The 27928-nt window shown below is 37.5% G+C and overlaps 1 protein-coding gene across 8 annotated transcripts in view; it reads right to left on the reverse strand.

Moving 5' to 3' along the window:
- Positions 1 to 957: 957 nt before the first annotated feature.
- Positions 958 to 27928, reverse strand: part of NR1H4 (nuclear receptor subfamily 1 group H member 4) — a 66881-nt gene continuing 39910 nt past the window's right edge. For 5 of the 8 annotated variants that reach the window (XM_080810325.1, XM_080810330.1, XM_080810327.1 and 2 more), the window contains 7 exons: positions 22996 to 23148; positions 20961 to 21094; positions 19199 to 19297; positions 18766 to 18865; positions 14658 to 14804; positions 3487 to 3600; positions 958 to 1572 (listed from right to left, as the gene is read on the reverse strand). In XM_080810325.1, the coding sequence (XP_080666451.1) occupies positions 1334 to 1572; positions 3487 to 3600; positions 14658 to 14804; positions 18766 to 18865; positions 19199 to 19297; positions 20961 to 21094; positions 22996 to 23148 (986 nt within the window). In that variant the 3' untranslated portion in view covers positions 958 to 1333. The remainder of the gene's footprint in view (positions 1573 to 3486; positions 3601 to 14657; positions 14805 to 18765; positions 18866 to 19198; positions 19298 to 20960; positions 21095 to 22995; positions 23149 to 27928) is intronic. The other 3 variants (XM_080810328.1, XM_080810329.1, XM_080810324.1) reach the window with 1 other exon arrangement.

Consider the following 27928-nt stretch of genomic DNA (forward strand, 5'->3'; position numbering starts at 1 on the left):
TGAATCCCCTTTCCTCTCACCCTGATCCAAGTCTTAGATACCCTTCCAAGCCCAAGGGAAATGTCACGTCCTCCATGAGAGTGACCCCACAGAACTTGCCTCTGCACTTCTTTGTAAACCCCTCCAGGCAGTTACCGTGTCCCTTTAGGCATCTTGTAATTAGTGAGGACTCAAGTCTACCTCTCTATCAAGTGGAATACAATTAAGGCTAGCTTCACCTTATTCCCTTTTTTACTATATTTAGGACTTTGGGGTTGCTCTAATATTTTAATACAAAAAAACCTTTTTGCATGCTTAGCTAGCTCCATTTTGTCTGATTCCAGGAGAAGGGAACATATAAGTCCATTACATACAGAGGGTATTTTATCTTATTCACCAAAGACTAATGGGGAGAAGAATGCAACAGTATAACAATGAATGAAGGAAATGAACTAAATTCCTGCTTTGGGGGAAGTATACAACAGCTGTGCAGCCAGCTGTAGGTTTGTTTTCCAAAAACAAAACAAACCAAAAAAAAGAGAGAGAGAGAGAGAGAGATTAATTATAAACACTGAAGCCAATAGCGAATACTTTTAAGAGAGAAAAGAGAATATCCCATCAAGGGAGTTGTCTGCATTTGAAAATGCTGCTTCAAGACTCTAACTGCCTGTGAGAGGGTTTGCTTGAGGAAATGCTTTATGTGAGAATCATTAACTTTTCTGCATATTATCTCCTTGAACTTCAAAAAAAAATGAACCAATCCAAGGGCTATTACAAATAAATGAATATTCACCAGGACTTCTCCAGGGACAAGAAAAACACCCTTTGTGTTGTGAGAGTTTATCTTTTTGTAAATTACCCTTCACCCACCCTACCACCCCACCTCCCAGATACACACAAGGCCCATTAGGATGTCATTCACCATTTAAAGAAATGAGTTTGTATATTTCTCACATTTTGTTCCAGAAGAAAATCCTGTTGCCATTATGTTCAGTTTATTGCCAAAATTGAAACCAGCTCTTTGATAAAATGTACGCAAATAAGGTAAGATAAAGAGCAAAATGAAATTTTGCCTATTTCAACAGATAGAGGTAAAGAGTGATCAATTTAATTAGGCAAACAGGGCATGCCAATTAGAATGAAAGAGTCCCTGAAGCCTCATAAAATACAATGTAAAGAAAGTCATCCTATCTAGCTCTATATTTACAACTGTGGAAGTTATGTAATTACTGCATAAATATTTGTCAAAATTCTTGTGTGAGACAAGGTACAAATGAAATAAAAGAAAGTTGTACATAAGATTTATATTATGAGGAAAATCAAGAGCTAAATGCTGTTGCCCCTGCAGTGTTCATCACTGCACATCCCAGATTTCGCAGAGAAGTGGGGTAAACTTGTGGTCATTTACTCTCCAGGACATCAGCATCTCTGCGTGGTGATGATTAAATGTCCGCAGCTCAGTCAAACGGCCCAGGAGACAAGCAAAATGTTGAGGATTTTCAGGCTGATAAATCTTACACAACTTCTGGAGCACATCAAGCAGTGGTTCCTGGAGCTTCTCTACCGCTTCTCTGTCCTTTATGTATTGTCTGTCTGTTTTGAGGTTTAAGTAAAAAGACAAAATTAAAAAGTGGGGAAGTATTAATTTGGCATAATTTTAGCAACAGTAACTTGCTTGCAGTGTAACTTAGAAATGTGCACTTTAAAATGTACAAATTAGGGTGGTGGGGATATGGACATTGGGGAAGGTATGTGCTGTGAAATGTGTAAACCTAGCGATTCACAGACCTGTACCCCTAGGGATAAAAATACATTATGTGTTTATTAAAATAAAAAAAATAAAAAATAAAAAATAAAAAAAATGTACAAATTAAGTGTTTAACTTGAATTTTCACACACACAGGTATGCATGTAATCACAACTAGATCAAGATGTAGAACATTCATTGCCTCCGCCTACCAGAAGCTTCCCTAAATTCTTCCAGTCTATGCCCCCAAAGTTAAACCATATGGTGGACATACACATCATTTCTAGTGGGTATATTCTAAGTAGCGGAATCACTGGGTCATAGAGTATATATGTGTGTAACTTCAGTATGTATGGCCAAAAAGTTTTTCTTTATTTTAATTATTTGTTTTATGGTAAAATAAAGTAACAACTAGCTTCTGTCTTAATATTATGCATAAAAATGGCTTAAGGCTAAACCATGCTTTACAAATCATGAATGTGGCATCTTTCTCAGATAATTAAAATAATCCAAAAATATAGACAAAATTTATGTGCAGAGATATTTGTTTTGACATTATTTAAAACAACAACAAAAAAGGAAACATCCTGAATATCCAAACATAGTAACCAGTAAATGATTGTACATCAATATGATGGATACATATATTTCAACAAACTTTTACTGATATAATTATTATTTTTTTTTGAGAGAGAGAGAAAGTGAGAACACATGCATGTGCACACAGGAGGTAGGGGGAGAGGCAGAGAAAGACTCTAAGCAGGCTCCATACCTAGCACAGAGCCTAACAGGGGCTCGATTTCACAACCCTGAGATTATGACCTGAGCTACAATCAAGAGTCAGATGCTTAACCAACTGAGCCACCCAGGCGTCCCATTGCTAATATAATTTTTAATGACATGGGAAAATAAACTTTAAAAAAAGACAATATGTGCTCTGTTGTGTTAAAAATATGTAATTCCATTTAGGTTCCTGTTCAAATATCAAACCCTTAGAAAAGACCTTCCTGACTACTAATTATAGCAACATCCTGCTGCCACTTTCTTTCCTTATATCCGCATCTTTACATACATATAAATATATATAATATAAATATATTAATAAATGTCTAATATATAATATAAATATATAATAAAGACATAAAACATATATCTTTATATATTTTATATATAAATATTATTTATAAATTTTATACTATTATATACTTATAACTTAATATATAAATTAAATTATATATAAGTATGTATTATATAAAATATATACTTACATATTTTATATATTATATATAATAAAAATTACATGAAAATACATATATAATTATAATTTGATGTATAAATTAAATTATAAAATTTATAATATATATTATATATATTTAACATTACCACCTCCTGAAAATTATTTTTGTCTCCTCATTTGTTATCTTTCTCACCCTGTTGGAATGCAAGCTCCATGCAGCTGTCTCCTGCCTGTTTCTTTACTGCTGTATCCCCCAGTGTCTGGAACCATGTTTAATGCATGGTATGTGTTCAAAATGCAATTATTCAATGAATGAGTGCTATGTTTAGAAAAAAGGTTGAGAAGAACTACACTGAAATATTAACAATGATTTCATTTGAGTGGTGGGATTACAGGCCATTTTCCTTTTCTTTGCACTGCTGTGTCTTCCAGATTTTCTTTAAAGAAACATTATTACTATTACATTGGAGAGGGAGTAGAACAAACAAATGGCATAAAAATAGAAACGTAGCAACAAAATTACCTGGAGAGAGGATAACAATTGCTGTAAGCAGAGCATACTCTTCTTGAGTCATTTTCAATTCTGCAACGCTTTTATAAAAACTAAACATAGGTGTTATGTATTCATCAGAGATACCTATGGGGGAAAGATGAAAAATTGCAGAGGCATAACAAAATTTTTGAATGATAAAAGGTGTAAAACTATAGACACCTTGTATACACACATACATGTTAATATTTATGCACAAATGTACAAATAATGACTGTATATTATGTGTCCAGTCAAAGGCAGGTCATTGCAAAGAAGGTCAATTAACAAAATCCTCAAAATATCACCTAATCAGTGATTTGTGTGTTCCTAATTTCAGCAGTGCCTTTTTTTTTTTTTTTTTTCCCATTTACTTGAGAGGGAGAGCGCGCACAAGCAGGGGGAGTGGCAGGCAAAGGGAGCAGGAGAAGCAGGCTCCACTCTGAACAAGGAGCAATGTGGGACTCGATCCCAGGACTCTGGGATCATGACTTGAGCCAAAGACAGACGCTTAACTGACTGAGCCACCCAGTTGCCCTCAGCAGAGCCTTTGTTTCAGTCACTACTATTTGACAATAAATGACAATATTCTCAAATTGCCCAAAGAATCTCCCAACCATTTTCTAGATACGGTTTAATCTCTTTAATATTAATATCTATAATCAAGGTATAGGCAGCATCTTAAACAAGGAATAAAAAATTATTGTTCTTAAGCCCAGAAGTATAAACATCTCTACTTAATACATCAGCTAGGGTTCTTCTCAGAGTTGTGTTGCCTACTAGGGCATTGGTACTTGGCTGTTCTCTTCAAAGTCAATACATCCAAAATCAAAAATACCATGTACAGAACTAAACTCCTCATCTTCCTCCAAATCCATCCCCTTCCTGGTATTCCCATTCTCAATTACTGATACTGATGAGGGAGCAGGAGGCTGGCTGAGGACCAAGCAAAAGCTGGCACCTTGCACCCCCTCTCCACCCGCTCCCCTTGGTAATATGTGTGACATTCCTCAGGCACCCCTGGCTGCCCTAAAAGAAAAACAAATAGTTAACTTGCAGAGATGACAATCCTGCAAGACAGGAGTCTCCTTTGGTCTACAAATGTCCTAGTGATTTACAACAAAGAAGCTATCTTAACAATAGCCCAGTTTCCAGAGACAAATAACTCAGTTCCTCAAGCCCTAATGTCGCCCTCCCCTCCATAAAAACTGATGGAGGCTGAGGCAGAAGGAAATGTAAATAAAGTTAAATTTCTTCTAAACTTAAATCTCACTAACAAGGACACTTGATGGGAGAAATGTGAAACTTTATCTCTAAACCTCCAAGATAGTGTCAGCAATCATTCCCAAGCATATGACCCACTGATATACATCTAAAAGGATTCACAAGAAGATTTTTTACTAGTAATAAATAACCTTTCTCCCAACAATAGCTAGCCCCTCAAGGTCCTGGAGACCTTGCTTCCAAAATTCCTTAGAGACTAACATCATCCCCTTTGTCCTCACCTACCCAACTCCTACATATATAATCAGCCACTCCTCAGGAGAGCGGGGCAGCATCTCTGTCTGCCCACGGGTCCTGTCCCCGTGCTTTAATAAACCACCTTTTTGCACCAGAGACGTCTTAAGAATTCTTTCTTAGCCGTCGGCTCCAAACCTCACCCCTCCGAACCTCACCTAGGTTCTAGAACTTCATCAACACCTTCACCCACCCAGCTGCCCCTGCCTGACAACTGAGACTAGGTCCTCTCTCTTAGCTCCGGCGGGTGTGAGTCCTATGATTCGACCTGCTCCCTCTCCCGGGGTGCTCTCTCTTCTTTCCGTGGCACCTGGAATTGATTTTGTTTAAGTCCTTATATCTTTTCATTTGGATTACTACAACTGCCTCCTCACTGGTCTTCCTGTCTTCAGTTTAGTCCCAGAATCTTAACATTTAAATCACATTTTGTCCCCCCAATTCAGTCTTCCTAATGCCCCATGAGATAGTCACCAAGAAGTTACATAATTCGCCCAAAGACACACAGTTGGTGAGAGGTGGAAACGGGATTCGAAACTAGCAGGCTCCAGAGTCCTGGCTCTTAGCTTTCACGAAGCTGCCTGACCCTTCTATCACACAGCCTTTACTCCAGCCACGTGTAGCCACTCAGAGCTCCCTAAAGAACTCCCATCGCCCAGTTTTCATATTCTCTCTACTTGGAATATCCTCCTTCTCCTTTATCTAGCTGGCACTTCTTTGTAATTTAAGACTCCTTTGTGTCACTTCCTCCAGTCGTTCAACAAGTATTAATTTTGTGGCTGTTCTGTGCATGGCTCCACTCCAGAAGAGTTTTGACTAGGGAATTACAGAGAAAAGGAGGAGGAAGAGGACAAGGAACAGGAGGAAGAGAAGGGGAGGAGAAGGAGAAGAAGAAAAAGAAAAAGACCGTGGGAATTAAAAAAAAAAAAAAAAGAAAAAAGACTGTGATGTGACTTATGGATGAATTAAGATGAGGATGAATTTCCCAGAATTGGTCCACACTAAAATGGACTCCTCTATTCCATCTCCAACCAGACCTGGAGCCATACAGCTTTGGCCAAACTAAACCAGAACGTAACTGGATTCCAGACCCTAAAGAGTACAACTATCATCTAATATTATGCTTCGCAGAATCAGAAAGTCCAAATCCTTGCCTTTAGAATCATCTAAAGAGTCTTCCCGAACTGAATCCCTGGCCTTTCTCTCTTTAATCCAAACGCCACTCTTCTTTCCCCTGGACTTTTGACTCTTTAATCGACCCCAGTGGGCTCTCTTAACAGTGGTGTCTTTGTTAAGCAACTTGGGTATTGCATCATGTGGAAGATCCCAGCTTTTACAGATTGAGCTGAATACCCATGACTAAACTAGATACAACTTAAAATCCAGAAGGTTGAAGATTGCGAGCCAGGGAATACCAGTCCTGGTTAAGAATTAGTGAGGAGGTTAAGAATTAGTGAGCCAGCTCAGTTTGAAATCTGATCTATGACTCGATGTTGGTCACAATACTTAAATTCCATAAACCTCAGTGTCTTCATCTGTGAAATGTGAATTATAACAATAGCATTATATGAGATAATATATGTGGAGTGCTTAGCATAATGCCTGGTTGATAGCAAACCCTCAATGAATGTTAGAGCAAATACTATTATTGTTATTTAAGAAATTAGATCAATATTAGTTCATTAATTCATTTTTATCTCAGTTTATCTCAATTTTTGTTAGATTTACCTCATTTACTTTTGTGTTTACAAAGCTAAGTTTTTGTTTTATTTTTACATTCTGGACCTCCCTAGAGATTAATATAAATTGGCTGATCAGTGATTTGCTTCAGTGTTTTTCTAGGTGTTAAAGCTAAACTAAGATCTATATTTTCCTGGTCAGGATGTTCTTTTTTACTTTAAAAAATAAAAATGGCAGTCTTTAGGCTTTCCTCAGCATTCAGGGACTACATCCATCATTTGTGGCTACCTGAAATAGTAACTCATGACCATGCTATATTTTAAAATAGCATACAAAGATTGGTGATAATATTAAAGGTGGTTGATTTGAAAATATTTAATTTTTAGAAAACATCTTTGACTACCTAATTTCCTATTTTGTCTTTCTAAATACCCATTAACCTTACAAAAATGTTACCTCCATTAGCTATCTAACTATAGCTAATACTTTTGAGGAAAAAAGAGGTAAAGATATTTGTTATGATTGTTTATATTGTATATATTGTACAAGCTAACAGTGAATATAGTGAAAATATAGAAAATAGTAGAATTAAAAAAAAATTTCCTAAGCATAGATCAAATATAAATCTGCTTTTAGAATTGAAGTTAATCAGAATTAACGGCAGCACCATCAACAAAGGGGTGTTTTAAGTTTTATGAACCAGCAATTTCTAACTTAGGAAATGTAACAATAATATCATTCCGAAGGGGCAATCTTTTCTTGTTTTCCTGCCTCCTCCTTTCTGGAGATTTGCTTTAAGTTTATTTCGTTTTTTGTTTCTATGCCCAATTAGCTGATTTTTGGCCACAAGGTGGGGCTATTTTCTAATTTAACAACAAAGACTACTTTGGAAAAGGGCAAAGTTGTAAAAAAAAAAAGTGTGTTTCTGCTTCTCTGTTTCTTGTTTTACCTTTTTTAGAGAAAGAGGTATGTAACTGAACAATTAATTGTTCAATAATCAGAAATAGTCTTTGAGAGAAAAACTACTTGATAGAATCAAGTTAAGTTATTTTAAGTTATTATAAGTTATTTTGAATGTAAATGTCTTTTATTTCCTAATTAAACTTCCAAATTTTAACTGGGGACAAAAAATAAAGCAGAGAGGGGTGCCTGGTGGCTCAGTGGGTTAAGCCTCTGCCTTCGGCTCAGGTCATGATCTCAGGGTCCTGGGATCAAGCCCCGCATCGGGCTCTCTGCTCAACAGGGAGCCTGCTTCCTCCTCTCTCTCTGCCTGCCTCTCTGCCTAGTTGTGATCTCTGTCTGTCAAATAAATTTTTAAAATCTTTAAAAAAAAAATAAAGCAGAGGGATATGTGTATGTGATACAAGATAGTATATAAGACACCATTCCTGGTATTTTAAATACCTCTATCTGATTTATTATAATTGATGGGATCAAGATAGACCAAGAATCTTACTAAAAATGATGCTTTTTGCTCAAAACCATGTAATTTGACATTTTCCTAGAAAGGACACCACCCCATAGCATAGAAGTTAAGGTATAAGTCTCTGACATGCCCTACAAAGCAATGGTTGCCTTCTGCTTTCCTTACAAAGCTCTCTCCATCCCAGTAGTTTCCCTATGAGGTAATGACAGAAACTCTTGGTTCCTGGAGCGGAATTACATCAGTCTACACTTCTCTAGCTCTCCTCCCCTCCCCTCCAGTGCTATGGCCAATGTGCTATGGCAGAGGAAAAGACAGAAGCTCCAGCCCAAGGTCCAGCTACTGTTGGTATAGTCAGCGACAGTACAATTCGGCCAATGAGGCAAAGGGGAGTCTACTTGGGAGGTCTCAAGAAAGATTTCTATACTCAGGAAGAGGTCATTAATTTCCTTTCTTAAGTTTCTTTTTCCTTTGGGCACTGTTGTCCCTGGATGTGATGCCTGGAAATGCTGTGGCCAGGAAGAGAATCAGCCTGAGGGGTAAAGCCAATACACCAAGGATAGCAGAGCAGAAATTTTGAAAAAGACCTGTCTTTCTGATAACCTGCTGAGCTCCTTAATTAACCAGTTCTGCTGCCACCCTTCCTCTGGGTTTCTCATTTGAGCTAATGTCCTTACTTTTTAAGCCATATTGAATTGGATTTTCTATAATCATCAGCCAAGGGCATCCTAACAGATAGTTCCTCTAACAAATAAGATACATTTTTAGTCTTCATGCTTTTTTGCCTGAAATATAAGACAGGATCCCTATTAGGCTAGGACACACCACTCATGTTTTAAGATGACGCTCAGGGACGCCTGGGTGGCTCAGTTGGTTAAGCAGCTGCCTTCAGCTCGGGTCGTGATCCCGGGGTCTTGGAATCGAGCCCCGCATCGGGCTCCTTGTTCAGCGGAGAGCCTGCTTCTCCCTCTGCCTCTGCCTGCCTCTCTGTCTGCCTGTGCTCACTCTCTCTGACAAATGAATAAAAAAAAAAAAAAAAAAATCTTAAAAATCTTAAGACGACGCTCAAATTTTGCTTCCTCTGTGGAACTTCCCTGTCATAGTGAAGCAGAATTAGTTGTTTTCTTCTCTACGTTCATTTCTAGGTATGTGTCACAATTCATATCTCTACTTCCCAAAGGAGTGTGAAATACCAGAAAAAATCTATGAGAATAGGAACCAACGCCGTACTCCCTGTGCCTGACACACTGCCTGACCACTAAAGGGTGCTCTACTCAGTAATCAGCATCCTGCTGGAGACATGATAATGATGAACAAATGTTTGTTAAATTGGGCAATATTCTGTTTTGTTAGTTCCTTGCAACGAAGGTGACATTGTTGTGAGACATCATGGGGGCAAGGGATGCCCTTAGGACAATGGAAACATTCTCATGGTGTTAAAAGCTTAGACCCTAACCTCTATTTCAACTGCCAAATTCTACCCTGTCAGTCATTTGTGCCATGCTGTTGGCCTTAAGTAAAAAGTTGCCATCAAATTAGCAATTCAAAAAAAATAACTACTTTCAAAATAAAATATTTGAAATGTTTAATAAATAACATGCTTCCCATTAGTCCTAGTGGCTGAAGGTTACTTGGCTAAATTAGATTTCACTGGTGCTTAGGAGTTGCTAGGGTTTGGATTGTCAAGTTCCAAATCATCTCAACAAAATTCACCAATTTTTGCACAACAATGGTGCCCCAGGCACTGTGATAATGCTGGGAATAACCTTCTAGCAGTCAACAGATTAATGGAAGAAATAGATACATAAATAAATACATATTGTCCAATACTGGACAAGTATAAAAGGCTTACTGAATACAGCTGAGAGCCAATGAAAATGCTGACTCCTATATTAATTTAATACTTTCTTTTATTTTGAAAATGCCTTTTTCCTACAGTTCGAACCCCTATTTGTCTATGCCAAAATTACATAATCAATTTGAAAAGCAAAATGTGGTGTTAAGAGCTCCAAATTTTGATTTATGCATTTTACTTTTCTTATAAATATTGTCATTTGTTCTTAACATTTCCAGCCCTTTCTTCAAAATCAGTATCTCAACTGACAATCAGCTTACATCAGCTTCTTTTGAAAAGTTAGTTCTTACAATTGTTTCCATTTGTAGCCGAAGCTAAGGCAATGAAATTGTGTGTAGTTAAAGAGCAGAAAAATAAGCACAGTATAGAGTACACTTGACCATGCTACTGTAAACCAGCTACAACTCCATCATGCTGATAAGGATCTCTCATTTCTCTGACCTCCCTGATTCTGTTCACTTTATCATTTACCTAAAAACCAATTTCAAATAGCTACCTGCTCCTTATTCTCTCTCAACCAAAGGGCAGGAACTGTGTTTTACTAGGTCTTTGCATTCCCTACTAGCGGATAGTAGAGCAAATATTAGACCATGGTGAGTGACAGGTGCAACATATAGAAAGAGCACCGGGCTTTGAGTTGGATCACCTGCATTCATTTTCTGGCAATATTTTGATTGGCTGTGCGACATTGTGCAGGTTAATTAGCTTCTCTAAGCCTGTTTCCTCATCTATAAAACAGGAGTGTAAAACCCACCTTTAGGGGCCATTGACAATACACGTAAGATGATGTGTATAAAAGCGAACCACTGCAAAATCCTAAGATATACTGTCATCCTAATAAACACTTAGGAATTGAATATTTCATTTATGTCTGTTATGGGAATTAAAAAAAAAGCCAAAAAAATATGTTTCAGAGGTTATATTTGAAGTTAACAGAACAAGTTCCATGGTCTGTGAAAAGTTGTTGCTAATTTCCTTAATGTTAAAATGTAAACTCATTCAATGTTAGCAATTTCAGTGCTGTTTTTATGGTATTTTATGGTATCTTGTGATTATTTCTAGTTTTAACAAATATTTCAGCTTTAAAACCTAGTTTGCATAATAGTACATTAGGAATAATATAATTGAGGCACTAGAATTATATAGAAATAACCCAACCACAAGTTATATCAGATATAATATTCTGAAGCTTCAATTAATATAAATAAGCATTATAGCCCTCATTAAGTAAATGTATCTCAGGAGACAGTACTTTTGTGTATGTAATTGGGATTTAATAATAGCAAAGAAAAGAGTATGAATTTGAAGAACAAGAAATGAAATTTCACATTATATTCTTTAAAGAGTTCTGTAGGCATAGTCAGGGCAACTTTGAGACGCTATGTTTCTCTAGAATTAAATGTACAATAGAAGAATGTGTTATATTTGCATAAGAATAAAAAGTTATTCTGAAAGGTCATCTTGCAAGATCAGGTTTTTATGTGGTGTGTGGAAGAGGCAATGCTCTGAAAATCCACTGGGAGAAGCAAATTCATAAATATTAATAAGTGGAAGCATCATTATAGATAATAAAATACAAAGCAGCATGTGAGTTTCGATGGTTTTTATTGTCACAATATGTGGTTGATGTTTGGGTAAAGTAATCTATTTATGAACCAGAGACACGCATAGTTGTTTATATAGTTCGTATTCTAGAAAACTTCATTCTTGAACTTTTCTGAAACTTGCAAAATCACAAGTTCTGAAACCCACATTAATCAAGCAAGTTTTTTTCCCTATTTTTTACCTGTTTTTAACCTGCAAGATCCTCACCATTTCTCACCTAGTTATTGCATTGATTTCTTTATAGACTTGTCTCAATCCCTGTAAAATTTCCTTCATATTACTGCTTGAAAGACCTTTCTACAGTACTGCTATGGTCATGTCATATCTGCTCAGACCATTACAAAGCCTCCTCATTATATAAGAACTACACTAAACTATTTTTGTGGTGTTCAATGTCCTTAAAAACCTAGCATTATTATATTTCACCTTCAGAAATACTATTTTTCAGCAATGTCACAGTATTTGTGGATCCAACACATGGATGCTCTCACACCTCCACATTTTTGCACTTTAAATTTCTGTATTATTATTTAATGGCTATAGCTGTTGGAGTACCCTCCTCAGACTTTTGTGGCTTGATGAGTTCATAACTATCCTCCATGGTTCACTCGTCAACTTTGTAAGCCTTTTCTGACTCACCACGTAGACTCAGGGAAGGCAAGCACATCTTTCTGCTTCAATTTCATTTTGCATATACATCCCTCATAGTCCCTATTACACTGCACATTATTTTGGAATCCTTGACTTATACATCTTCCCCATTAGTTTGTAAGCTCCCAGGGGACAAAGATCATAATTCCTCACCTCCATACCCTCAATAATTGTGCAGTGCTTGGCACAAATCAAGTATTCAATGTACATTTGTTGGATAGAAAGATCTCCTTTATTGTGCCTACTAATTAGTAACTCATTTCCCCCTCCTACTCAATGGGCACAAATTTTCAGTTAAGTGAGATGAATATCTGCTCTACAACATTGTACCTATAGGCAACAATGCTGTATTGTACACTTAAAATTTTGCTAATAGTGTAGATCTCATGTTAAGTGTTCTTATCACAATGAAAAAAATCAAGATACTTAAGTAGCTGCCCAAGTGACTGGTTAACCTAGCAATCAGAAAAATTGATTGGTTAAGAACTAACTAGAACTGGATGGTACTGTGGAGGTTACCTGATTCAACCCTTCTGCCTTACCGCAGCTGCCTGGACAGATGCACAGATGTGAAAACACACACACACACACACACACACACACACACCCACTACATTCCAGAAAATGTAAAATAAAATCTGTCCAGAACCAGAACCCATGTTTCTTACTAATATACTGTCTTTCAAAGGGCGAAAATCTCTGACAATGTATTTCTCAGACTCCTTCCCTTCTCTCCATTTCTTCTGAGAGCACATTCTTGAAACCTCTTGCCTCCTGAGAGGCATCTCCCATCCTGGCTTATTCTAACATTGCTAGAAGATTTGTAAAGCATGACTGGCATTTTTCCTCTCAAGCTCAAAAATCTTTAATGTCTCCCTGTTTCTCAGAAAATGAAGGATAAATCTTTTAGCCTAGCATTCAAGGTCCTCAACCATTTGATTCTGACTTCTAAAAAATTCCATTTCCCTTTGATGTAATCCTTAATCTAACCAAATTCAAATATTCATTCTTTGTGTGCATAACCTGAACTTCCCTGCCTTGGTCCTTTGTTTCTGCTGGTCCTTCTCTCTTGTACCTTCGCTCTGAATATTCACATAAAATATCATTTAAGGTCCAGCTTGCCAATGAAATCTTTCCAGAGCCTTACCAACAAGAAGTCACCCCATCTCATTTTTCTTCCATATTTTATTGTAACTATCAATGTACAGTTCATGTCTCCCTACTAGACTAAAAGCTTCCTGAGAAGAAAGATGCCTGATTCCTCTCACTACCCCCACAGTATCTTGTCCTTAAATATATGTTAAACTAATAAATTAGTGGATTTATATGAATAATGAATGCATCTTTTTAAAATATGTATTCTTTAAATCTAACAATGATGATAATTATGCTTTCAGTGTTTACGAGAAGAAAACACAACAATTATGGGACGGCTGCTTTTTTAAAAAATTATTTTCAATTATTTTCCTTATATTGCAAATGCAGAAGTTCCTAAAAACTTCCCTTTCAATCTCTATTCTAAAACGCTAATTTTATAAATATTTAAACTTGTTCTAGTAATTCATAAAAAGATAATACTTTGGGAAGAAAGATCTTGAGCCATCATTTCATCTCATTCATCCTTTCCTCCCAATCCATATATAAAGTATCTCAGGTAAATGAAAAGTTATACTATTTTAAGACTCAGATTCTAAGACAAATAGCACAGAATTCCTGGAAATTCATTCCAATATCTCTTAATCCTTTCTGTATTCCTCTGTAATAAGTTCAATTCATACTATTATTTCATTTTGTCGCTTGAGAGTCCGTGTAACATAGTAGTTTAGACACATGGCTTCTAAAGTCAGACTTCCTGTCTGTCGCTGGGAAAGTTATTAGGCACTCTCTGTGTCAGTTTCCTTATCTACTAAATTTGAATAATACTAGTACTTATTTCAGAGGACTTTGCAAGGATTTGATGAAATCATATATGTAAAGTATTTAGAACGTGTCTAAAACCTAGTAAATGGTGCATAAATGTTGTTATTAATAATTCCTTTTCTTTTGCTTTGAATAGAGATAGACAATAGTTTGATCCATAGTCATTCATATGTGAAGGTTTAGAACAAATGAATCTTTTTTGGACTGAATAACCTCAGCTCCTGCATGCTGTTTTTTATCAGACTAATTTTCTGAACTTTAAAAAAATTCCTCCTTTGACCTTTAATCTTCATATAGGGCAAAGAGTATTTTTGGTATTTTGCTAATACAACAAGGATTTTTGAACCAACCCTCTAAAGGCCTCATCTATTTAACACATATCTTTTTAGAGCCATTCTCCATACTAATCACAATGGACACATAACTTTGCATAAGACAGGCAAGAAGCCTATCTTGTGGGATGTACAAATTCTTACTTGCAGGAACAAACTCTTTACCATTAGCCAAATCACTTACCACTCTTCCGAATTCTTTCTTCCAATAAGTCAGCATGTCCAGCTGGAAGTTTCTTATTAAAAATCTCAGCTGAACGCAGGAACATAGCTTCAACTGCAGACCCTTTTAGCAAAGCAATTTGATCTTCATGGTCCAAAGTCTGAAATCCTGGATGAAGATGATAATCAAATCAGTATGAGGGAATTGTGAATTCCATATAACAATATTTCATCATCATTATCATTCCCATTGATAAAGCATTTGCATAAAGCAATTTTATAATTGTTTTAAGGTTGGGTAGGTTGAGTCATTAAATGCTTATTGTTCTCTCCCAAATAGATGCTGACTTTTATCTTTATTGAGCAGGATTTGTTGAGTAAATTGGGTAAAAAAGGATGTCAGATCCACACCAAAAATACATATTATGGCAGAGCAGACTGATCCAGATGAAGCAACCATCAGAAATTAAAAGCAAACTGATTCTCTTTGAGCCATTATATTAGTCACATCTGGTGTCATAGAGTTAACTCTGCAGAATGGAAGCATCCACAAAACAGAAAAAATCTTCAGGGGCACCTGGGTGGCTCAATGGGTTAAAGCCTCTGCCTTTGGCTCAGGTCATCATCCCAGGGTCCTGGGATAGAGCCCCACATCAGCCCCACGTGGGGCTCTCTGCTTGGCAGGGAGCCTGCCTCCCCCACCTCCCCCCACCCTGCCTGCCTCTCTGCCTACTTATGATCTCTCTCTCTGTCAAATAAATAAATTAAAAAGAAAAAAAAAGGAAAAAAAAGAAAAAAATCTTCACATATATGCAGGAATTTAAGGGATTATTTTTCTGGCTCATTAGTCAATCTGGAGAATGGGGGAATTTTCAAAAAAAATAAATAAAACAATCAAGGTCATGTAAAGATATCTGCTCTGAGCTCAGCACTCTATCATGCAGGGTAGAAAAAAATTAGAGAAACATGGGAATGAGTTGATAACCTGAAGGAACATGTCCTTATCCTGGCTTATATGCCATAGTCCCCAGCTACCTCTCTGACATCATTTCTTCCTCCTCCTTCCCCTCACTGACTGCACTCTAGTCACACTGACCCCTGGCTCTCCTATGAACATATATCTTGTTTTGCCTCAAGGGTAAATGTCCTTCTCCAGCTATCCTCACGTCTCACTGTATGCAGACATGTACTGTATGCAGATCTCTGCTTCAAGGTAATCCTACTAAAATAATATTCCCCAGAATTCACTGGTTCCTACCTGCTTTATTTTCTATTCATAGAGTTTACCACTACCTCACATAATAAAATTATTCACATATTTGCTAATTGTCTGCCACATCTAATAGAGTATAAACTTCTTGGGGTCAGAGACTTTGCCATTCTCTTCATTTTTGTATTCTCAGTGCCTGGCACATAATTGACAGAATTATCTGCTGAATAATTGAATAACTGAATAAATGGAAAAACAACACAAGCTCCTATGCACATGTATACACACACACACACACACACACACACACAACACATATAAAAATAAACTAACATCATCAGGGTCCAAATGGCTTAGAAAAGTATTAAATAACAGTGGAAGTTTAGAAAAGAGAGTAATGTGAAGGATTAAGAATCACTATCTTAGTGAATCTAAGAGTTCCTTTTGAGGACCGGAGCCAAGCCTGCAGGGTCTCCAGCACCCTGGACAGTGCCTGGCACAGCTTATGCTCAATGAACTGCAGAATGAAACAATTCATCTATCTCTTTCACAAAACCCCTTTCATTTTTGGAGTTACAGCACTATTCTTACTATCTATAATAATGCCATTTCCATTATTTTTGTTAAAATATTAATTTTAACTATATTGTTACTATTGCTAAAACTTCTTTCTCACGAGTTTTGTGTCTTTTATTTCCTTCTGTATTTCATTTTTTTCCTTTTTAAAAAGTTTTTAATTTTTTTTCATTTTTTAAAAATTTATTCTTAAGTAATCTCTACTCCCAATTTGGGGCTCAAACTCAAAACCCCCAAAATCAAGAGTCACATGCTCTCTCGACTGAGAGAGAGCCAGGTGCCCTTGCTTTACCCATTAAACATACATTAACTGTAGTCTTTCCTCCCCTCAGGAACTAGTCTAAGCATGGGGAATAAAGAGATGTGTCAGTTATTGCTGTTGCCTTCAGAGAAGCTACATTCTATGAAGAAGATTTTTTTTCTTCAATTATTTTGTGGTTCAAGACCAACAGACAATTTGAGCTGAAAAACTCTCTTTTCACAAACAACCAAAAACATTATATTTCTCCTTTTCCCCCAATTCCTCCTCCCACACTTTCCACTCCTGTATACACTTGCTTTTGATCAAGACTGCCCTAATTAGCATAAAACAAATTAAGTCCTTCTTTCATTGTTAATAAAGAAATGAGAGAATATTAATGTTAAAATGATAATGAACACTTTCTCCTCACATTTTATGAGTTTTATGTAGGCTTATGTCTATCCATGACACTTTAATAAAATAATAGCATAATGTCAGCAAAAGAAGACAAATTAACCTAATTAAAATCTTACATCAGAAGTTACCTTCTGTAGTTTAATATTACAAGGTTATGCTCTTGTACAAGGTATTAATTATACGGTCCTAGATCACGGAATTCTATTGTACTAATATATTTTTATTTTTTTATTTTTATTTTTTTTTAATTTATTTATTTGTTAGAGAGAGAGAGCGAGCGAGCACAGGCAGACAGAGTGGTAGGCAGAGGCAGAGGGAAAGGCAGGCTCCCCGCCGAGCAAGGAGCCCGATGTGGGACTCGATCCCAGGACGCTGAGATCATGACCTGAGCCGAAGGCAGCTGCTTAACCAACTGAGCCACCCAGGCGTCCCTGTACTAATATATTTTTAAAACACTGAAACAACTTAAATGTATTGGCTTAGATAGCATTGGTAATGTTGCTGGAAGAATTGGGAAGCTGGGAGATAAGAATCTTGAATTCTAGTTTCTGTACTGGCACCATCCAAATGACTACGAATAAGTTCCTCTCCCTCATTTCACAAATATAATTGTTCATTAAGCCCTATCAATTTCTACATCTCTCTTCATTTTGTTTTCTCTTCGGTCTCCCACTGCTGTTGTTTTATTTCAAGCCCTCTGCCTTGACCACTGCAGTAGCATCGTAACTGATCCCTCCTCCTTGATCCCTCCTTATTCAAATCCATCTTATATAAAACTGATCAAGTCATATCTATACAACATAAATCCATAACTTTCCTGTCAACACAAACAACAACAACAAAGAGGCACCAAAAGCTCTCTATAATTCAGGGAATGATGATTTTAATCCTTAGTTAGGCCCTTATCAGTCTGGTACCAACTACATTATGTCTAACCAAGGAACCCACCACATTATGCTGTAATCCCATTGAATTTTCCTCTTTCATCTCTAAAAATCCTATTTTTGTTTATGTCTTATATTTTATATTTTATATTTTCACAAGCAGGTCCTTCAATTTGGAAGTTTCCTTCTCTTCTTTGCCACAAATAAAATTGCTTTATCTTTTTTAAATTTTTTTATTAATTATTTTTATTAACATATAATATATTATTTGCCTGAGGGGTACAGGTCTGTGAATCATCGGCCTACACACTTCACAGCACTCACCATATCCCATACCCTCCTCAATGCTTTATCTTTTACACCCGATTAAAATATTATTTTCTTTGAAGTCTCCTGTCTTTCTCAGATATAATTAGCAACCACTTCCTCTCTGTTCAAACAGCGCTTTGTATATAATTTTTTTTTATTATAGCCTTTGTTTAGTCACCCCCCTGGAAGGTAATAGCTAGGTACTTAGCATGAAATAGGTATCAACAAATGCTTATTAAATGAGTAAATGGATGAATGACAAATCTGTAAAGTCTCAATTTCTTAGTCTATCGATTCAGAAGAATTATTATAAATGATTTCACATATTCACATATCTTATCTGGTTCTAACATTTCATGTCTATAATTGCTAGGCACATTAATTTAAATCAGATGTAAAATAATCCCTACTCTACAATAAACAGACCCGATTCTCTCAATGTCACAAGAATATGACACAGTATAACAAAAAAAGTATCTACATATAAAAATACCTGGCAGTTTTTTTGTGAATTCTACGAGAATCTGTACATGACTAGTTGCCATTTCAGTTAAAATGAGAAAGTTTTCTTCTGCACTGAATTCTTCTTTCAACTAAATTTTAAGGAAAAAAAATCAAATGATTAATAAGTAGATAAAAAGATAAATAACACAAAATCATTAGACTAAAGAACAAGATTTGGATAGTAAAATTTAAATTTCAGCTCATATTTTTCAGATTGTCAGAGAACAATTACTATCACCTAGACAGATATGAGACCTCTTATTCTTTGTTCAATGCTGCTAAAAGTTTAAACATATAAACTAAATTCTCAGCTGTAATCATTTAGAAATAACAAATTCATATATAAATTCTATCTCCAAAATACTAAAAGCTCCAGAAAACATTAACCTTAAACCCATGTATTTTCAGATATTTGTACATACAATTTTATTTGTTATTTCCTGAGGCATCCTCTGTTTGCTGTATGAGTCCATAATATAATGCAGAAGATTCTGTTGATCTGGGGTGAGTTCAGTTTTCTCCTACACTGGCAAAAAAATAAAAGGTGTTAGGGAAGGTGGTTACACGACATCTTTCATATATGTGCATCCATCTGGAATAAACTAATTTCAGAAATTGTTGATTAAAAGCCTTAAATGTGGCAGGAACTATGCATTCTGATATAATGTGTACTGTAATCGCTTACTCTGGGTCCTTGGGCAAGCCATATACCATTTCACTAAATGTGTCCCAAGCTGTTGAATTTTTTTATCTGTAAAATAGGGATAACAAAATATCCATTTCATGTACTTCTTGGGAATATAGGATAGTCTGGATATGAAGTCTATCAAGCCCATTCATAGGGAAGTTCAGTGAAAGTTCAAGGTTTAGCCACTAAGGAAAAGGTCCCACACTTAAGAACATTCATATAGAGCAGGAGTTGACAAACTGTGGCCCATCTACCAAATCCACCTGGTTCTGTGACTATTGGAACAAACCACACTCACTTGTTTATGTGTTACCTATGTTGCTTCTGCAAGAAAATGGCAGGGTTGAGTAGTTGTCATGGAGACCTGTGGCCAAAGCCTAAAATATCTGACTCTTTATAGAAAAAAGTGTTTGCCTAGCCTTGAAGTAGAGTCATCAATCTGGACAGTTCAGACCCTGAACATCCCTTTCTCCCTACTAGCATCTTTTGAAGAGTATAGCTAATTTGTCAACTCTTTGCTTCCTTATATCAAAGTGTGAATGTACTATGGCGAGATAATATGAAAGTATTTTTTTCTGAAGTGAATGTGAAATACTGTACCTGGAAAACTAATTGTGGATGAAGTTTTCCTTGTCAGTAGTATAATAAGCATTAAGAAGAGTGTGATTTAAACAATCATGGATTTTTGTTTTCTCAGCTTATGGCAAATTAAAGCTCCCCTATATACTCTGTGGATCATCACCATGTGTTTAACCAATCATCCAAAATGTTGTTCTGTTCCTCTATTTTGTCTCAGGTTGCTCAAAGGATTTCTTGCATAATTCGTGAGATCTATGGGAAAGGCTTTTCTCTATTGTTCCACAGATGTGTATCAACTCAATTTGTGGGGACTAACCCACAAACCTCTACTGCATACACATCCTTCCCACTTTAAAGTTTCCCTCCTTAATGAAAGAAAAAAGAAAATGGTCATCAGAACTCAACCTGAGGGGTGCCTGGGTAGCTCAGTCAGTTAAGTGCCTGCCTTTGGCTCTGATCATGATCCCAGGGTCCTGAGATCCAGCCCCACATCCCACATCAGGCTCCCTGAGAGCCTGCTTCTCCCTCTCCCTCTGTCTGCCGCTCCTCCTGCTTGTGCACGAGGGCTCTCTCTGTCAAATAAATGAAATCTTTAAAAAAAAAAAAAAAAAACCTTCAACCTGAAAAATCCATTTTCTACACTGAACCATTTCTACTGGGAACCTCTTGGTAGTAGGAGTGGAATGGAGCCAGGGGGACAGAGAGCATTCATTTTGCTTTATCTACTGCTAGTATTTGAATTTCTACAGCAAAGCAGATTTTACTTTCTCCACTAAAAAGAAGAAACGCATTTAATGCACAACTGGAATGAAATTCTGCTTACGGTGGCTCTAATTTTAAAGCCTCTCAGCCAGGTCACTACAGGCCTAGAAGCTCAGTTGCTGTGGGCTTCAGCGGACACCATTGCATGTTATTACCCTGCATGACTTGGTTGTCGAGGTCACTTGTCGCAAATCTCGACCTTCGCTGTCTTCATTAATGGTCTGATCTGCATGCTGCTTCACGTTTTTCCTTAGTCGTTTAGATTTACACTGAATTTCAGTTAACAAGCCTGAAAAAATAAAACACAGAGAGTTCACCCCAGAGTCCTATTGGGCCTGTGGTCATGAGGCAGCTGATGTGTAGTCGGCTCACATCTCTGCAATTTGGCACAGCACTAATTCTATTGCTTCTGAATTTTGAGACTTGGCCTTGAACAAGAAATTTATCCCTCTATGAATCTCAGTTTCTTCATTGATAAAATAGGAAAAATATCTACCTCAAAGAGTTTTGTATAGATTAAGCATAATTGGGTCTTTTTTAAAAAGTTATATTTTATGTAAAGAGTTTGTAACACAAAAGCATTGTACAAATGCATGGTATTCAGTCAATAAAAAAGTGAAGGATACTGTCCCCATTCTTGGTCTAGGGGACCCTGAGAGCTAGTGTTTCATAACATAATGTTAATATTATTTCTCATCCATGTTTATGTAACTGTATCTTAAAAAGTATATTCATGTCACATTAAGCACACATAAGTAAACACATGCTGAGCAAAACAAATGTCAACATCCTTTAGGGAAAATTTTAAATCTCTTCATTTTTCAGTACTGTGTACATTATTGAGAACATAGAGATGAAAATAACTCAAAGGGACTTTGAAATTTCCTTTTGAAGAATCTTATAACATCATCATTAATTTATACTAAAACAGAGCTACAAAAAATTATGCAGAACAATCTTCCATATTCCCATTTAACGTCCTTATCCTCTCAATGTTAATGAAACTAAGTTCTGGGAACTTCTTTGTCCAGGAATTTATTTTGTAAGATCACATGAAAACTCTGCATCTGTTATTGGGCAAGTTTGCATTAATAATAGTATAGACTCTGGTAGGCGGAATCACGAAAAATGTCCTCAGTGCTCCCATTGGAACGAGCTCATATTTAAGTGATGAGCAACATGAACCCCCCAGTATCAAAGTAAGCGTTTCCATTGCAAGATTGGATTCCAGCAGACGTCCCTACTGCAGTCTCTTGTTTCATATGCTAAGAGGAGATAGTGATCATCCACTATAAAACTTTCATCTACCCAGAGCTGGATTATTTACACTGACCTATTTTTCCCCCTCTTGCACACATTATTTCTCTGGGTCCATCCCAGTCGCCTGTACAGTGTGGAAACAATAGAATTGGAGTCACCTTCCAAAGGCTTTTATTCCATGTGGCATTCCCTCCCTGAATGTTATCATCCCCTTGGTGACATTTGTTTGTCATTTGTGTTTTGAGGAGGAATAGGCCATATCTCAAAATCTGAGTGGTCTGTAGAATTTGCAGAATGAAAAATTAATATGTTATATACTAGCATGCATTCCAAATTGATGAAGATTATGGTTCCTCACAAAACCAGCAGTTAATACAGTGTCTCTTTATCAGATCAAAGGGCCAAATTATATTAAAACCCACAGTAGTTAATTTCCTGTGTAAACCTATACAAATTGGTTCAAAGCCGCACTAAGAGAAGAAGGACTTCTAATAAAATGACTTGGTTTAAAACTCTATTTAGATAATTCAGAGGCAGTTATACCTTATAAAACATTCTTAATCTTTCCCACAACTGTGAATTTTTATGCTAATTAAACAATAAGAAAGATATTAAATCAAATTTGGAGAAAATTTTTAGCCTGTTTTTATTCCTGGTAGCTTCTTACAACATGCTATTTTCACTGCAGATTAATGCCATTTTACTCCATATATGATTCCTTGCAACAACGAACAGCAAAAAGCTGCTTCTTTCAGGGGAATAAAATCCTCTTTCGCTGACACTTTGGCCAATTTCAGGGGTTCCTTACCCTTTTCCAGAACTTCCATGGTTTAGGTCATCCCTTCTTTAGTACCATTCTAATCAGACGAGTTACCTGCATCTGCCTCCTTAAGAGATTTTAAGTGGAATTTAATTGCTTGATGTGAATACCTGTATACATACATTCAGCCAACATTCCCATCTCTTTGCATTTCCTTAGGCGACATTCTTGGCACTTTCTTCGCATGTACATGTCCATCACACAGTTGCCCCCGTTTTTACACTTGTACACGGCATTTTTGGTAATGCTTCTCCTGAAGAAACCTGTGGAAGAAACATAGAAAGGAGTAAAAGGACTCATAACAACTCCTATTCAGAAAAACACATTAGGATTAAAGGATGACAGAGCATTTTCTCAAGAACCCCTGGAGAGCATCCAGGCCACCCTTGAGTGTACGGGTTTCAAAGGTACCTTCAACCTCACTTCATCATCCAGAAGATGACTATTGTTAATTTCTGTCTCAAAGACAAAGACATGTTTGAATCATAGCCTCTCTTAAGAAAAATCTTAATTTGTGGGGGGTAGTTAGAGATTTATTTATTTGTTTGAGAGAGAGAGAAGTGGGAGGGACAGAGGGAGAAGGAGAGAGAGAATCTCAAGCAGACTTCCTGCTGATTTCAGAGCCAGACACAGGACTCAGTCTCAGGACCCTGAGATCATGACCTGAGCTGAAGTGAAGAGTCCATCATTTAACCCACTGCACCACCCAGGTGCCCCTTAATTTGTTTTTTAAGGTAGGTTATTTTCCTTATATCTTTATTGGGAGACAACTGTGTGCCAGTGAGCTCAAGGTGCCAGTAGTACAAAGGTGAAGAAGTCATCCCTGCCCTCTTAGAGTTTATAGCCTGGTTGAGGGCAAACCCATGCAAACAACCAAACAAGTGAAATTAAGTCTTCCTGGGCTGGGCTGGGCTGAGGAAGCAAGGAGAAGGGTCAGTTCTGGGTGAAGAGACCAGACCCCGAAGTAAGTGTTGAGCTAAGCCTTGCAAAACAAGTTGCTATTTACCAAGCGTACTGGGAGAGGTCACATTGAAGGCTTCCATTCAGTATTTAAGATGCCCAGCCTAGTGTAATAATAGAGATGCCAATCTTGCTTTAAAAGCAAATATCTATATAGCCACAGCGGCAGCCTACCACAATTAAGCTACAGGCAGGAAGTCCTTTCTCTTTTTCCCCACTTACCTCTTCTACTCTTTCTTCTCCACCTGGCTAACTGTAATTTCTGACACTTCCAGAGTCAAGGTGAAGTGGTGAATAAGGAAAGGATTGTGGGAGGCAAGGGGAAGAAGTAATAGGAAAGTGCTCCGTTGCCTGTACTGCTAGAAGTTGGCTTGTGCCCAGCAAGTTTCTGAAATTGACTCCTTCTCTCCTGGGTTGGGTTCTTTAGAGAATGCCCACCATTGGGACATGCTCCTTTGCAATTCCTCAATGGGGGCAAATACATCTCTATTCTAGCCCATGATTTGTATCCCCTTCTTCTGCATCTAGGAATTTAGCAATTTACCACCATCCTCTTTACTCTGAAGTCCCTCCATGTGGCCTTCTTGTCATGAGCTTAAGATAACCCTGTGCCAGCTTTCTCTGGTGCAGCAAACTGTGGGGTGGGGGGGAATCTCTCCCACTTATTCATAAGCAGTCGCCATACCTCTGGCCCTTTCAGCTTCTCAGGTGAAAGTCAGATGCCAGTCTCCTGTGTTCCTGAGCTGTAGGGGATACTTATCTATCTCCTCAAGCGATCCTGTTGAAGACCCTTTCATTGGGAATGGGGCAGCAGGGCCTCCTTAGTGTATAGATTTCACCTGGGGAAGGGGGGACACATTTTCCTAATCCTCACAAAAGTACCATACTTTCAGTGGTGGTCCCCAAGACAGATACCTGCATCCCACACCCTTCCCCCTCTGCATTGGGGATATGGGATTTATGGTGCACTAGTCACATGCTCCAAAATCTTTAAAGACTACTCTAGAATTTCCAACTCCTGACCACTTCATACCCTCAAAGTAGGTAAGGTTTTAACTATTTCTTAACTACCCACTGCAAGAAGGGCTCACTTTGGATATAGCAACTAGTCTTCAAGAATGCCGAAACTGAGGCAGCAAGAGTCCTTCCTATTTTAACAGCCTGTTGGAATAATAGCTAACATTTATCAAGCACTCACTGGCTGTTGTTCTAACCACTTCACCTGCATTTAGTTATTTAACCTTCATAACAATTTTATGATGAAGATATATTATATATTCCCATATTATAGAAGTGGAAGAGAGGCAGAGAGATTAAGCATCTTAGCCATGATCACATGGTTAATAAGGGGATTAGGAGGATTCAAACTCAGGCAGCAACTTCATCACAGACATGGAGATTTGCACATCAGTTATGGCAATTTTTCTCCAGCAGAAGGCAATAAAAATTGTTCTGGTAAAATAAGTATAATATGACAATGTCCCAATAGCTAGAAATTGAGTGTCTTGAGGAAAAGGCATTATATGGCTAGGCACGGCCCTGATTAATTTTGAGGGGAAATCAGAGAGCACTTCATTAAAGAAGTAGAATTTAGGCAGGCTTTAGAAAATAAGTAGGGTTTTGAAACATGGACTGTGAGGGAGGAAGGGCATTCTGGGAAATGAGAAAGTTATGGAAATACCAAGGAGGGGTAGATGATCTATTTTGGTAGGAGGGTAGAGTATAGGGAGAATTAGTGGGAGGTGTGTAAGAGCATGTAGTGGGACAGAATACGGTTAAATGCCCTTCAACACAAGGCAAAACTGCTGAGTTTTTACCATGCAGACAAAGAGAAGCCATTAGAGGGTTTTGGCAGAAGACGGTAACCTGCATCTTGGGGAAGATCCTTGGTGCAAGGTGAAAAATGTAAAACAGCTGAGAGGTGATTGGTGCCTGAACTAGATGGTGAGAACAGGGAAGAAGAAACGGGAACTCAGAACTTGTTAACTAACTCAACGTAAAAACAGAGCCTGAAGAAAAAGTTAGAGATAGCAAGGTTTAAAAAAGTCATAGACTTGCTTGTGAATCTGTCAGCTGGTATAACTTTCAGTAGGAAAGATCTTACCATTTTCCTAAATGTCAAATCCAACCACACAAAGTCTAAAAAAAGACTTTGTGCTTCAGATCAACATTGATACAGGAAGTGCAAATACCAAAGCATGCATTTTAAAAGAGCCTCTAGGCAAGAAAAGGAAAGAAGGAAGGAAGGAATAGGAAGGAGGGAAGAAAGAAAAAGAAAGGAAGGGAGTGAGGGAGGGAGAGAGAGGAAGGAGGAAAGGAGGGAAGGAGGGAAGGAAGGAAGGAAGGAGGGAAGTAAGTTAGGAAGTTAGGAAGTTAGTTTTCTTCATTGTACCAAATCAGTGAGCTCAATGATGTTCCTTAGTCAACCTGAGTCAATCTTTACATGAATATTTAGCCCCTCCCAGGAATGATTCCGTTTAAAACCATCATGGGGAGTGGTGCCTGGGTGGCTCATTCCTTGAGCATCTGCCTTTGGCTCAGATCGTGATGCCAGGGTCCTCGATTTGAGCCCCACATCAGGCTCCCTGCTCAGCAGGAAGCCTGCTTCTCCCTCTCCCACCCCCCCTGCTTCTCCCTCTCCCACTCCCCCTGCTTGTGTTCCCTCTCTCGCTGTGTCTCTCTCCGTCAAATAAACAAGTAAAATCTTAAAAAACAAAAAACACAGCACAACACAAAACAAAAAAACCCACAAAAAACCCAGCGGCACCTGGGTGGCTCAGTGGGTTAGAGCCTTTGCCTTCTGCTCAGGTCATGATCCCAGGGTCCTGGGATCAAGCCCCACGTCAGGCTCCCTGCTAGGTGGGGAGCCTGCTTCCCCCTCTCTTTCTGCCTGCCTCTCTGCCTACTTGTGATACGTCAAATAAATAAATAAAATGTTAAAAAAAAAAAAAACATTGTAGATACCGATAGCACAATAGTTAACAGAAATAAACCTCCTTATTCCAAGATGAATCAAAGGAACAGTACTAGGACAATTCTGCAGGTTTGTTTTTTTTTCTTGAACTTTGGTATTAACTGAGAAAGAAATCATTATCATCTCAATAGCTAGCTGAATTAATTAGCTTTCATTCTGAGATGGCAACACAATATTATCATTATATCACTTAAATATGGGTACATATACTATATTTATACTTATGCAAATTTATCCATACACGTACCTCTGACTCTATCTTGAGCATATTCAACAATGCCCAGAAAAGTAATTTGAAGATGAATGGAAAGGAAATTCACTGAGGAACAGAGACTCCCTGATAATGAAAGATGAGTAGACAGGGCTGGCATTGTCATCTGAGGAAGGTGTAGCACTAGGGGAATTCCTGTGGTGGCAAGAGAATGTCTATAGGATAGGAAATGGATCCCTCAAGTCTGCAAAATATTGCATATCCTGTTTCTCTGCTTCTATATACAGACATAACTCATAGACCATACCCTATTTCCAATGCATATATACATATATGTGCACACACAAGCACACATGCACACATCAGACTCGAGTGACTGACAGTAACTACTGTTTGAAATCAGTAAAATATTGGTTGTTTAAAATTTTCAGTGTCTCGAGGTGCCTGGATGGCTCAGTGGGTTAAGCATCTGACTCTTGGTTTCTGCTCAGGTAACGATCTCAGGGTTGTAAGATCAGGCTCCATGTTAGGCTCCTTGCTCTGCAGAAAGTCTGCTTGAGATTCTCTCACTCTGTCCCTCTCCTGCTTGCGCTCTCTCTTTCAAATAAATAAATAAATAAATCCTAAAAAAACATTTTCAGGGTCTCTATACTTTTTAAACAGCAACAAATACACATAGCTGAATAACTAGTGATCTTTACATCCAATATAGCCTAAATAGAGTCAGTCTTCCCGACTATCTCAGCACATTGTCAATAAAAAGGACTCCATCACTCACTTACTTAGAACTTACTTTGTATCAGGCACTGTTCTAAACATTTGCATGTGGTGATTCATTTAATATTCATATCAATCCTATGAAGTAGATTTTTTTTTTTTTTTGACAGAAAGATCACAA

This window comes from Martes martes (assembly GCF_963455335.1).
Source record: "Martes martes genome assembly, chromosome: 8".
Taxonomy (NCBI): Eukaryota; Metazoa; Chordata; class Mammalia; order Carnivora; family Mustelidae; genus Martes; species Martes martes.